At 45.5% G+C, this 13,851-nt stretch overlaps 1 protein-coding gene across 1 annotated transcript in view; it reads right to left on the reverse strand.

Annotated features, from left to right (window-relative positions):
• Positions 1-297: 297 nt before the first annotated feature.
• ADD2 (adducin 2) overlaps positions 298-13,851 on the reverse strand; it is a 119,387-nt gene continuing 105,833 nt past the window's right edge. Inside the window, exon 15 of the mRNA XM_006129099.4 lies at positions 298-7,049. Within this exon, the coding sequence (XP_006129161.1) occupies positions 6,733-7,049 (317 nt within the window). The 3' untranslated portion in view covers positions 298-6,732. The remainder of the gene's footprint in view (positions 7,050-13,851) is intronic.

The following is a 13,851-nucleotide window of genomic DNA, read 5'->3' on the forward strand; positions in this document are numbered from 1 at the left end:
TCAAACTGCGCCTCGCCCATTTTCCCCTCAGACCCCGCCTCACCCATTTCCCCCTAAAATCGCTTCTCACCCATTTCCCCCTCAGACTCCGCCTCATCCATCCCCCTCATCCTCTGCCTCACCCATTTCCCCTCAAATCCCGCTTCACCCATTTCCCCCTCTGACCCTGCCTTCACCCATTTCCCCCTCAAACTCCCCTCACCCATTTCCCCTCAAATCCCGCTTCACCCATTTCCCCCTCTGACCCTGCCTTCGCCCATTTCCCCCTCAAGCTCCCCTCACCCATTTCCCCCTCAGACTCTGCCTCACCCATTTCCCACTCAGACCTCGCCTCATCCATTTACCTCTGCATTTACACCTCTGTTAGCTTCAACAATATCACTCCTATTTACACTAGCATCAACGAGAGGAGAATCCAGATCAGTGTTCTCAAGTACCATGGTGATAGACACAGTCTATGAACCTAAACACAGAGAACAAGAATTTGTTTCTGCTTATTCCAGAGCTGCATTTGGCCCAGTGTCTCACTTTAAAAACAGAAAGGAAATAAAAATCTAGCAAACAAATCTGAACCGGAAGCTTTGGGGATATTTTACAATACTTAAGACAACAAAGACAAGTGCAGGCTTTGTTGTTATGAGGCTCAAAGTGAGAATGAAGCTCTTCTAAAGCCGTTCAACCAAAAATACACAGGAGGGACAGTCACAGGCATTAACTCGGATTTCAAGCGGCCTGTTTTCACAACCCCTTGTAGGTGTGACTGCCAGCTGGGCATGTGATTTTAAAAAGTCCTCTCCTTCCTCTCCTCGCAGTCTCCAAATTTTACAGCTATAACCTTGCACAAGCATCTCCAGGCTCAGTCACCAGCCCAGCTGCATATAAGTGTAAGGCCCTGTATTCACCTGCAACAGCTACTCACAGCACCAGCCCGTCCATAGAAACACAGAGCTGGAAGAGACCTCAGGAGGTCAGTGAGTCCGGCCCCCTACCTAAAGCAGGACCAACGCCAACTAAATCACCCCAGACAGGGCTTTGTCCAGCTGGGACTTAAAAACCTCTAGGGATGGAGATTCCACCCCCTCCCTAGGGAACCCATCCCAGTGCTTCCCACCTTCCTAGGGAAATAGTTTTTCCTCATATCCAACCTAGACCTCCCCCACTGCAACTTGAGTTACTCCTCGTTCTGCCGTGTGTCACCACTGAGATCAGCCTCTCTCTATTCTCTTTGGAACCCCCCTTCAGGAAGCTGAAGGCTGCTATCAACTCCCCTCTCGCTCTTCTCTTCTGCAGACTAAACAAGTCCAAATTCTTCAGCCTTTCCTCATAGGTCATGTGCTCCAGCCCTCAGAGGCGAAAGCAGCTGCCACATCCCCTCTAATGTAGGTGGGCATGGAGGGGTGGGCCAGCTGGAAGGGGAAACCGGGTGTGCCAAAACCAGGGCTGTGGCAGAATATTTCCCTTGTGAAGAGAAAGGGAAGCAAGGATCCAGTTTGCGATTCTCACAGTCACTTTGGAGACGGTGCACTTCCCTGGGGCACTGCAGTTCCATGCGGCCCCCTTAATGAGGTTGAATTGCCAAGTGCCAATCCAGGCCTGTGTGAATCACAACCCATATCTGCATGAAGCCCCCTCGCCAAGAATCCAGCCAAGCACTGGCAGCGTTCAGGGAGGGTGAAGACTGAAGGAGTTCCTGTGCATTTCTGCCATTGCTTCACACTAAGATGTTCCTCCTCCTCCCTCCCCTTTCTAGCGAACAAATAACTATAAATCAGATCTGTAATTGCAGGATAATGAGGGGGTTATGTCAGAATAATTACAGGCTTATTTATTCCTTACAGATTACATGGCACAAGTGTTACCCTGAACAGATGTAAACTTCTACATGAATAACCAATAAGCAAATATCATGTAATTACAGAGCTGATCTAGGGTCATTTTTTCCTTATTAACTCAAGTGCTTCTCTTCAGAACAGCGCCAGACAAAAATGCCAATAGGAGCCATGGAGAGTCCGACATTATATGGATTTGGTTATTCGGAGGGAAATGTTGGGTTAGACTTTTGCCTTATGTGTCTCTTTATGGGCCTGATTCTGAACATCCCCCATATCTGCTGATGTCTGATGCCTTTATGGGCTTGGTTTGGCTCTCCTTTATGCTGATGAAAAGGGTCAGAGTCCCCTGATGTCAAATCAAGACACAGTCTACTAAAGTCAATGGTGCTGTGCTGATGTGAAATCGCTGAACGGGAGATTAGAATCAGGATTTCAGTGGGTATTAATAGAAGCTGAGAGATGCTACGTCTATTGCACGGAGCTATTTCGGGAAACCAGAAGTATCCCAAAACAGCTATTCCATGTCTTTTGAGCATGCCCATTATTTCAAAATATAATGGGCTCGCTATTCCAATGACCCTGTGAACCTTGTTCCACGTGGATTAAAAGACGTTTCGAAATAGTGGGTTATTTCAAAATTTGGCACTGTGCAGACAGCACCAAATCTAATATATAAAGGAGAATGTTTGTATATTTGTGTCCTAATAACTTGGACACTATAAGAGCTACCGCAACCAAACTTTGCATGGGATAACCTTTTATCCAGGAGAAGGTTTTAAGATACTGTGGGAGGGAAGAGATGAGAGACCGACGCTTCTCCCCAGGGCTGCACGGAGCTTGGAAATGCAGGGAGAAGCGGCTTCCCGGAGGAAGCGACAGGGCCAGTCACTCACTAAGGCCGGCGGAGGGACAAGGAAGCGGAGAGGCACACGGCTCCCTTCCCTATCTCTCCCCTCAGGCTTCTCACCTCAATTATATCAATTGTCAACTTATATTTCAACAATGTATACTGACAAAGCGCAAGGGACAGTCACTTAAAATAGTTGCAATTGATTTGGAGACATCTTGCTTTTCACATGGACAAACCTATGTTGCATGTTCAAGAGTTGGAAGTGGAAAAAATGTGTACATATTTGTTAAGAATAATGAAACAAAAAATATAGTTTACAACACAGTTTTTGATGATAACATGTAAAATTGGTTGTTTTATACTTTTTTTTAATATATATTTTAATCCCTATCAAACTCAGTGCAACTTTTCTACCATTTAAAAAACAATAATGGACTACTGTTTTTCTAAATTTTGTTCCTCCACTTTCCCAAGCAACGCTGGGTAACTCCCGCTTGTTACAAAATAAGCTATTTTGAAATTACCTTGAAATAAGCAACACAATTTGCATAGTACAAATTATGTAGCTTATTTCAAGGTAAGGGTGCAGTATAGACGCACCCAGTCTGGCCCTAAACGGCACCACTTGTTAGGAATGTGTGGACATGGTCAGTCAAGGGAGCCATGTGGTTTCAGTTCCAAATTAGGGTCAAACCCAAGGGCTGTTACAGAAGAGATGGCCTTATGGTGCAAGAACTGGATGCAGATCCAAGATTCACCACTGACTAGGAGCTTTTCTGGCCTTAAAAATCTCTGGCAATAAGCAACCATATTTGTTAATCCAACCATAATTGTTAATCGGTTTGGGCCTTTAATTTGTCAAAATCTGCCCCCCCTCCCCACCAACATGCATACAATGGGTTTAGGCAACAGAAAAGTAAGTCACTAAGAACCTGAATTTAATTTATCTAGCATTCAAAAACACCAAGAGTATCACCAAAACATCTAAAGGCATGGAGTTTTTGTTGTTTTTTGTTTGTTTTTCACATTCCGCATTTGCCAAGCACACCTAGTAACTTGCTCTTTAAAACAAAGCTAATTTGTGTTTTCAAAATATCATCCCCTCCATGCTATTCCCAACCCTGACCCCCCAAAAAGATGGCAAAGCAAGATTTTAGTGCTAGTTAAAAATTGCGAACCACTCCATATTAAGGCAAACCACGATACAAGATTGCTGAGATAGGTCTCTGTCCTATGAAAACAACATACTGACTCCTGTCTCAGTATGGATCTTGCTAGAATACATATTCCTGCATTCCCCACAAGAACCTTATTTTAAAAACAATGATTATTTCAATGACATTTTGCCTGAACACATTCTGTACCTGTGAAAGGGAATAATAAATAACCACACCTAGCGTTCACTTTTCAACAGCAGCTCTCAACGCACATGGAAAACTGAGGTGCAGAGACTAACCCAAGGTCACCCAGCAGGCCAGTGACAGAGCTGGGGATAGAATCAGAATCTCCTAAGATGCAGTCACACGCTTTAACTGCTAGTCCCCACAGCCTCATTCCAAAAAAGATGAGATTCTAAAAAAAACCCACAGAGTTGAAGAATAGAGAAAAAATAATTGAAAATGGTTTCCATCTTTTATCAGAATTTTTCCAACCAGTTTGTCAAGAGATGAATCCAGATCATAAACTATGGATTCAGAATCACATCCAAATCTAAACTTCACTGGCATTCAATTTCTTTATTTCAAGTCCAGGCCACTACACAAAGAGGCCCGAGTTGCAGCTTTCTAACCCACCATGTATTAGAGAAGAGCCTGAGCCAGAACACCGCATCAGCACAAATAATACAATATGCTTCTAAAGCCTTGTCTACACTACTTCGGGGATCGCTGCTGCAGTGATCGATCTACCAGACATTGATTTATCATGTCTAGTATAGACATGATAAATCAATCTCTGAGCACACTCCCATTGACACTAGTACTCCACCAAGACCAGAAGATTAGCAGGCGTCAACAAAAGAGCAGACCCTTACCACACATGAGACGCCATAGTATGTCAAAGTAGATTGACAGTGCCGGTAAATGGAGACAAGGCCTAAGTCAGTTGTTCTCCAGCCTTCTGTTCTGTGGTCCTAATGGCAGAGAAAGATTCCTCCATGGACCACCTCCTCTCCCAGATTCTCAAGCCTCCCCTCAGCCCCATCACCTGGTTCTCCAAGTGCCATTCTGTGGACTAACAGTAGCCCATACTTTGAGAACAGCCACCCTGCGCCTTCAGGGTCTGACCCAGCTCTCATTTAAACCAATGGAAAAACTCTATTTCAATGGGGCAAGATCAAGGTCTCATTGCTTATTTAGCATCCTCAATGCCGGAATCTTAAAACTGATAGAGGAACCCTGGCCTGTTCCTCTCCTTTAACGCTGGCATGGCAGATTAGATAGTAGCTCAGCCTTTCTAACCGGATGGATGGCTAAGCACTGGAACAAGTTACTGTGGGAGGTTGTGGAATCCCCATTACCGGAGGCTTCTAAGATTAGGTTGGAAAAACATCTGCCAGGGGTGGCCAATGTTTATTTAATCCACCTTAGCATTGGGGTTGGATTCGAGCCTGAGATGACCTCTCAAAGCCCCTTCTGGCCCCACTTTTCTAGGGTTCTCTGAAACCGGGAATGGTAATAATCCCTGTCTGTTGGGAACATGGTCTTATTTGGAAGAGGGGCTGAGCATTGGAGAGCGGGGGTGGGGGTGGGGTGGGCTAAGCCATTTGCCAATGACACATCACAGGTGTGAACTCATGTTTCATTTTCAGTCGGGAGTCGGTAGGAGAGTGGGGGGAGGGAAAGAAGGAATGCTCTCAAACCCTCTGGTCACTGCCAGTCCAGAATGGCCTGTACTGAGCGAGAGGAAGCTGAACACAATGAAAAGTGCTAACAGTTCTCCGTCTGCTGAATATCCCTCTCTGCATCACAGCCTCGCCTAAGTGGAATTAATTAGTAGCGCAGCAAGGGAGGGTGAAGTCACATTTTCTATACGCTTTTCATTTTGCAGTGACTAGCGCAGCAGTGAGATCGCCAGCGTACATTTATTCCAAACTAATGAAGTAGCACTTAGTGACTAAAATTTTCTTGCTTCTTAAACTTAACACCGTCAGTTCCCGGAGGCTTTTTCCTTCCTGGCTTTTTCCACTATACTTATAGTGGGGCACATTATCTCATGTGTTATTGTGGGAGAGAGATTTGTGTCTTTCCCCACTGACTGAGACACAAGAGTCATTTCCAAGAGGTGTCACTGTTGCAGCAAATGGATCCTTAAATAACTTGGGGTCACCACTGCAGCTAGAAAAGAACCTGAAAATGGCTTGTTGAATCACGTGTACTGTTATCACCTGAAAAGCAAAGGGTCATGAGTTCCCACCCTGACTCTTCCTACCAGGAGAGTGATCCTTGGGCTTTGATAAAGTTGGAGCTTCACCACTTGAGATTATACATTGAATTGCAACAAAGTAATTAGCCAGGATTCCACTTCAGAACTGGAAAAAAGGAATTGAGCGTCGTCATCACAAAGGTCTGCTCTGGACTTAGTGCACCATATTCTTTCTAAAAGGTCGCCATGTGGGCCGTAAAGGAAACAGCACGTGGAAAACTCTCAGCCCATTGGAGATCAGTGATTTGGAGTGCGAGTGCTGTGAGGAGGAACAAGTCCAAAGAACCAGTTTTACTGCTTGTGAAATTAGTGACTAGCTCCCTTGAGCAGAAAGGATCATTCCTAAGCTTGTTTACATCTTCAAAAACTGGTTTAACAGGGAACGAGAAAACTCGTGCCAGGAGCACCCAGAAAACTTGCTGCATTTCCCCCAAAGTCTAGGTGTTGTCTCAGCCACACGTATTACACAGGAGTCATCCTGGGTGCTTCGACCTCTGGTTCTATTTCACACAAACCGTTCTAGCAGAGGCAGCTATTGGCTATCAGCTTCCTCTTGTACTCTGGTGACCTTGGTGGGTGGGGGAGAAGGAAGGAAGCAGCAGGAAGAGGAGGTGGTCTGGAGTGGAATCAAGATTCAACTTTCTCCTTCTTTTTTCCCTTTTTCAGGAAGGATGGGGTCCGGAATTTCTTCTTCTTCTTGGAGGGAGATTTGGATGGGGAGCCTTCTGGGGACACAGGGCCACTTGTAATTGACTCGGTTTTGTCCTTTGGGGCATCTGTGTCTGCATCTGTGGTTGTGGTCATCTGGCTCATTCCTTTGCTGAGGGCGTCTTCTGTGGTTTGGTCGTCATCTTTCCCGTTCACGACCACTGCTGCCGGCTGCGCCTTCTCACCAGCAGCAGCGGGATCGGAAAGTGCTTGGCTGGTGTCGGTCGGCTTGGCACCTTCGCAAAAGAAAGACACAAGATGTGAGGCTTTCAGAGCCAGGGTACCCAATTTCACTAGGAGAGCTGCTACTCTGTGTTGCTACAGGGCCAAACAGCTGATTGCTTTAGGGAAGCTAGAGATAAGGGCCAGCAGACTATTGGAGAAGTAGTTTCAATTGGGAGACCACAAGCTAATAAGGGTTGGGCTTTTTCTAGCTTGCCGAGGGCGAGCCCTGTGTCTGTACTATAATCATTCCCACAGTCTTCTGGGCTGTGTCTAGACTGCAGGGTTTTTTCGAAAAAAGTAGCCTTTTTTCGAAAAAACTTCACCTGCGTCTAGACTACAGCTGCGTTCTTTCGAAATTAAATCGAAAGAACGCGGCTTTTCTTGCGACGGCAGTACTCCTCATTTCACGAGGAAGAACGCCTTTTTTCGAAAGTGCTCTTTCGAAAAAAGATGTTCTTGAATGCAAACAGGGCTTTTTCGAAAGAGAGCATCCAGACTGCCTGGGTGCTCTCTTTCGAAAAAGTGGCTTGCTTTTTCGAAAGTACTGCTTGCAGTCTAGATGCTCTTTTCGAAAGAGGCTTGCAGTCTAGACGTAGCCCTGGATACTCCAGATTGACACTAGTTTAAATAGAAGCAGAATTTGGCCCACGTAAGGGAATTGCCACGACCCCATTCCCTTCACTCTGCGAGTCTATTGGGCCTGATTCTCCAGCACCAGGCCTCCTGGGCCAAGCGGGCACAATTTGACATTAGCCTTGTGTTTCATCCCCTTTGCACAGGGCCATGGGGGAAATCAGGCCTCTGGTGTTTACACAAACGAGACCCTTATCATGCACCCAGTGAATTGGAATTTGAACTGTGATGTCAATAGAAGCCAGAGCAGCCTCATTAAGTTTCACTAAGATGCAGAGAAAACAGGACCCTGATGGGTTGACACAATATGGCCAGGAAGGATTCTCTGACCCTCTCTCATGCCCAGAATGATTCCACATCTCGTCCACCTACCACATCTACCCCGGGTGCTAGGTTAATCTAATTACAGTGCTTAGGTTGCAAAAATTGTCACAGCCCTGAGCAAGGTAGCTAGATCTGGCTATGTTTTAAACATAAAGCCAGTGGAAGTTTAAAACCAGAAGTCTCTCCACTTCCTCCCTGTGAAAAAGAGGCTGCAAATTCCATCTATGGGAATCCAGAGAAGATGGGACTATTGCTAACTTAACAATTTGCCCAAGAAGAGCAGGTAATCCTAGGATGGTCAGGACACCTGGAAGCCCATCAGCTAAATGACCTGTATATTTACACTTTGCAAAGTGTCCCCAGGCACTTGGGTTTTCCATTTGCTCACACATGCTGGCTTTTCTATCGATACCACAAACACAGACAGGAATGTGTGTTTTGCAAAAGGCTTAGTTTGCCACTGGTGTTAATGAATGAGTCCTCGTTAAGTGCAGAAAGCTGTGTTTGGGGAAGAAGCAGTTAAACAATTGCATGCATGTCTCTCTTCTCTTTCCTCTTTCTTCTCCTCCCTCTTTTTCCCCCCTTTTCCCCTTAAGTTTCTTTACTGGATTTAGCAAGATCTTTATAACTAACACACCAGACTTCCATAGCACCTTTCCATGAGGGATCCCAAAGAGGTGCTGAGCTGCTCAACACTCTTGTGAAGCAAGGAATGATGTCCATTTTACATAGGGGGAAACTGAGGCACGGACTAGGAAGGCAACTTGCCCAAGGTCAAACATTGAGTAAGAGGCAGAGTGAGGAATAGAACCCAGGGTCTCCTGCTCGAATTACTAAATCCCACTCCTGGAGGCTGCATTTCACAGCTTTGGTTAAGCCCACATGATGTACGCAGTGAGGCAGCGGGTCCCTTTGCACATATCCATCATGAGTACACAGCCGGCCTGGGCGCCCGATGATGACGTCATGGCCATTGACAGCCATGCAGGCAGGGGCGCCGATCGCGCCTTCCGCCTGGGGCGCCAGCTGCCGCAGCCGGCCTCAAGCCACTCCTGGCAAGATGCAGCCCGGGGGCCAGATCCGGCCTGCCTAACACTTTGATCCTGCCCGTGGATTGCATCTGGCCATTTTCTATTTATATCCTGCTGCCCCTGCCATCGAATTTCTAGGCGGTGGCTCAGGCAGCAGGATGCTATTCAAATGGCTCACAGCTCTCCGTCACGGGGCTACCCCAGCAGGGGCTGTAGCCGTGAGCCCTTTCATATGCTTTCATATGCCGTGAGCATATGCAGCAACCCCGGGCAGCTGCCAGGCAACGCAACAGCGGCTGAGCTGGGAGTTGTGAGCCCTTTGCTGTGCCTTTAATTCAAAGCCTGCAGTCCCAGACAGCTCAGAGCCCAGGAAGTATTCTGGGGAGTTGTGGGAGGCCTCCCAGAGGCCAATTAGTTCAAATTAGTGGCACCAGAGCATCCCCACTAATTGTATTTTGGACTTACACAGGAATAGCGTTATTCTTCATGAAAAGCAGGACTACCGAGGTCAAATTCCGGAACAACGGGCTTGGTAGTGGGGGGCTGGGGGGTTATTTCGGTCTAAGGTCCTAGTATAGACCAGGCCTCGGTTGTCTGGAGTGAGAAGTACTTTGGCTAGAGAAGCATCGTACTGAGCCCCGAGGAAAGCACTAGTGTAAGAATTCAGCCACACCAGCATAAGAACATAAGAACGGCCGTACTGGGTCAGACCAAAGGTCCATCTAGCCCAGTATCCTGTCTGCCGACAGTGGCCAGCACCAGGTGCCCCAGAGAGGGTGGACCGAAGACAATGATCAAGCGATTTGTCTCCTGCCATCCCTCTCTAGCCTCTGACAAACAGAGGCCAAGGGCACCATTTTATCCCCTGGCTAAATAGCCTTTTATGGACCTAACGTCCATGAAATTATCTAGCTTCTCTTTAAACTCTATTATAGTCCTAGCCTTCACAGCCTCCTCTGGCAAGGAGTTCCACAGGTTGACTACACGCTGTGTGAAGAACTTTCTTTTATTAGTTTTAAACCTGCTACCCATTAATTTCATTTGGTGTCCTCTAGTTCTTCTATTTAGGGAACTAATAAATAACTTTTCTTTATCAGCCCTCTCATGATTTTATAGACCTATATCATATCCCCCCTCAGTCTCCTCTTTTCGAAACTGAAAAGTCACAGTCGTTTTAACCTCTCCTCATATGGGACCCGTTCCAAACCCCTCATCATTTTTGTTGCCCTTTTCTGAACCCTTTCCAAGGCCAAAATATCTTCTTTGAGGTGAGGAGACCACATCTGTACACAGTATTCAAGATGTGGGCGTACCATAGTTTTATACAGGGGCAGTAAGATATTCTGGGTCTTATTTTCTATCCCTTTCCTAATAATTCCTAGCATCCTATTTGCCTTTTTGACCGCCGCTGCACACTGTGTGGAAGTTTTCAGAGAACTGTCCATGATAACTCCAAGATCTCTTTCCTGATTTGTCGTAGCCAAATTAGCCCCCATCATACTGTACGTATAGTTGGGGTTATTTTTCCCAATGTGCATTACTTTACACTTATCCACATTACATTTCATTTGCCATTTTGTTGCCCAATCACTCAGTTTGGTGAGATCTTCTTGGAGTCCCTCACAGTCTGCTTCTGTCTTGACTATCCTAAACAGTTTGGTATCATCTGCAAACTTTACTACCTCACTGCTTACCCCTTTCTCCAGATCATTTATGAATAAGTTGAAAAGGATTGGTCCCAGGACTGACCCTTGGGGGACACCACTAGTTACCCCTCTCCAATCTGAAAATTTACCATTTATTCCTACCCTTTGTTTCCTGTCTTTTAACCAGTTCTCAATCCAAGAAAGGACCTTCCCTCTTATCCCATGGCCATGTAATTTACACAAGAGCCTTTAGTGAGGGACCTTGTCAAAGGCTTTCTGAAAATCCAAGTATACTATATCTACTGGATCCCTCTTATCCGCATGTTTGTTAACCCCTTCAAAGAACTCTAACAGATTAGTAAGACAGGATTTCCCTTTACAGAAACCATGTTGACTTTTGTCCAACAAATTATGTTCTTCTACATGCTTCACAATTTTATTCTTTACTATTGTTTCAACTAATTTGCCCGGTACTGAAGTTAGACTTACCGGTCTGTAATTGCCAGGATCGCCTCTAGAGCCCTTTTTAAATATTGGTGTCACGTTGGCTACCTTCCAGTCATTAGGTACGGAAGCCGATTTAAAGGATATATTACAAACCACAGATAATAGCTCAGCAATTTCCCATTTGAGTTCTTTTAGAACCCTTGGGTGAATGCCATCCGGTCCCGGAGATTTGTTAACATTAAGTTTTTCTATTTGTTCCAAAATCTCCTCTAATGACACTTCAATCCGGGATAGTTCCTCAGATTCATCACCCACGAAGGACAGTGCAGATTCAGGAATCTCCCCAACGTCCTCAGCCGTGAAGAATGAAGCAAAGAAATAATTTAATTTCTCAGCAATGGCTTTATCGTCCTTGATTGCTCCTTTCATAGCTCGATCATCTAGGGGACCCACAGGTTTTTTTAGCAGGCTTCCTTCTTCTAATGTACTTAAAAAACTTTTTGTTATTTCTTTTTGAGTTTTTGGCTAGCTGTTCCTCAAAATCTTTTTTTGCTTTTCTTATTACATTTTTACACTTGATTTGACAGTGTTTATGTTCTTTTCTATTTATCTCACTAGGATTGGACTTACACTTCTTAAAAGATACCTTTTTGTCCCTCACTGCTTCTTTTACATGGTGGTTAAGCCACAGTGACTCTTTTTTAGGTCTCTTGCTATGTTTTTTAATTTGGGGTATACATTTAAGTTGGGCCTCTATTATGGTGTCTTTAAAAAGTTTCCATGCAGCTTTCAGGGATTTGGCTCTAGTCACTGTGCCTTTTAATTTCTGTTTAACTAACCTCCTCATTTTTGTGTAATTCCCCTTTTTGAAATTAAATGCCAGGGTGCTGGACTGCTGAGGTGTTCTTCCCACCACAGGAATGTTGAATGTTATTATATTATGGTCACTATTCCCAAGCGGTCCTGTAATAGTTACCTCCTGGACCTGATCCTGCGCTCCACTCAGGACTAAATCGAGAATTGCCTCTCCCCTTGTGGGTTCCTGCACCAGCTGCTCCAAGAAGCAGTCATTTAAGCCATTGAGAAATTTTATCTCCACTTCTCTTCCTGAGGTGACATGTATCCAGTCAATATGGGGGTAATTAAAATCCCCCATTATTATAGAGTTCTTTATTTTGGTAGCCTCTCTAATCTCCCTTAGTATTTCAATGTCAGTATCACTGTCCTGGTCAGGTGGTCGGTAATATATCCCTATTGCTAATTTCTTATTATTGGAGCATGGAATTACTATCCATATCGATTCTATTGAACATGTTGATTCACTTAATATTTTTATGTCATTTGATTCTACGTTATCTTTCACATACAGTGCCACTCCGCCACCCACCCGGCCTGCTCTATCCTTCTATATATTTTATATCCCGGTATGATTGTGTCCCACAGATTTTCCTCATTCCACCAGGTTTCAGTGATGCCTATTATGTCAATCTCCTCATTTAATATGTGGTACTCCAGTTCACCCATCTTATTAGTCAGACTCCTAGCATTTGTGTACAAGCACTTTAAAAATTTGCCACTGCTTATTTGTCTGCCCTTCCCTGATGCATTGGATTCCTTTGTATGAGGTTGTTTGTCTGCTCTGGCCCATGGTTTGCCCTCTCCCCTCCTCTCTTTCTGACTACAGCCTAGAGAATCTCTATCAATGGATTCTTCTCTAAGAGAAGTCTCCCTCCGATTTACGAGCATCTCTGCACCAATCGGCTTTCCCCCATCTCTTAGTTTAAAAACTGCTCTACGGCCTTTTTAATGTTTAGTGCCAGCAGTCTGGTTCCACCCTGGTTTAGGTGGAGCCCTTCCTTCCTATATAGGCTCCCCCTCTCCCAAAAGTGTCCCCAGTTCCTAATAAATCTAAACCCCTCTTCCCTACACCATCATCTCATCCACGCATTGAGACTCTGAAGCTCTGCCTGCCTACCTGGCCCTGCACGTGGAACTGGAAGCATTTCCGAGAATGCCACCATAGAGGTCCTGGATTTTAGTCTCTTTCCTAGCAGCCTAAATTTGGCCTCCAGGACATCTCTCCTACCCTTCCCTACGTCATTGGTACCTACAAGAATCAAGACCACCGGCTCCTCCCCAGCACTACACATAAGTCTGTCTAGATGCCTCGAGAGATCCGCAACCTTCGCACCAGGCAGGCAAGTGACCATACGGTTCTCCCGGTCATCAGAAACCCAACTATCTATGTTTCTAACGATCGAATCACCCACTACTAACACCTTCCTCTTCCTAACTGGCATTCCCTCCCCCTCAGAGGTATCCTCAGTGCGAGACGATACCGCAACATCCTTTGGGAGGAGGGTCCCAACTACAGGATGGTTTCCCTCTGCTCCCATTGAACGCTCTGTTCCCTTGAGACTTTCATTCTCCTTAAGAGCACTGGGGCTCTCAGACTGGAGGTGGAACAGTACTACAGTGTCCCGGAAAGTCTCATCAATATAGCTCTCTACCTCCCTTAGCTCCTCCAGTTCAGCCACCCTGGCCTCCAAAGCCCGAACTCGGTCTCTGAGGGTCAGGAGCTCCTTGCAACGGGTGCACACATACGCCACCCACACACAGAGCAGGTAATCATACATGTTACACTCAACGCAATAAATAGGATAGCCCCCACTCTGCTGCTGGGCTTCTGTCTCCATTTTTCTAATGAATAAGTTTAAGTATAAACTGGGATT

The sequence above is a fragment of the Pelodiscus sinensis genome, chromosome 28, assembly GCF_049634645.1.
Source record: "Pelodiscus sinensis isolate JC-2024 chromosome 28, ASM4963464v1, whole genome shotgun sequence".
Taxonomy (NCBI): domain Eukaryota; kingdom Metazoa; phylum Chordata; order Testudines; family Trionychidae; genus Pelodiscus; species Pelodiscus sinensis.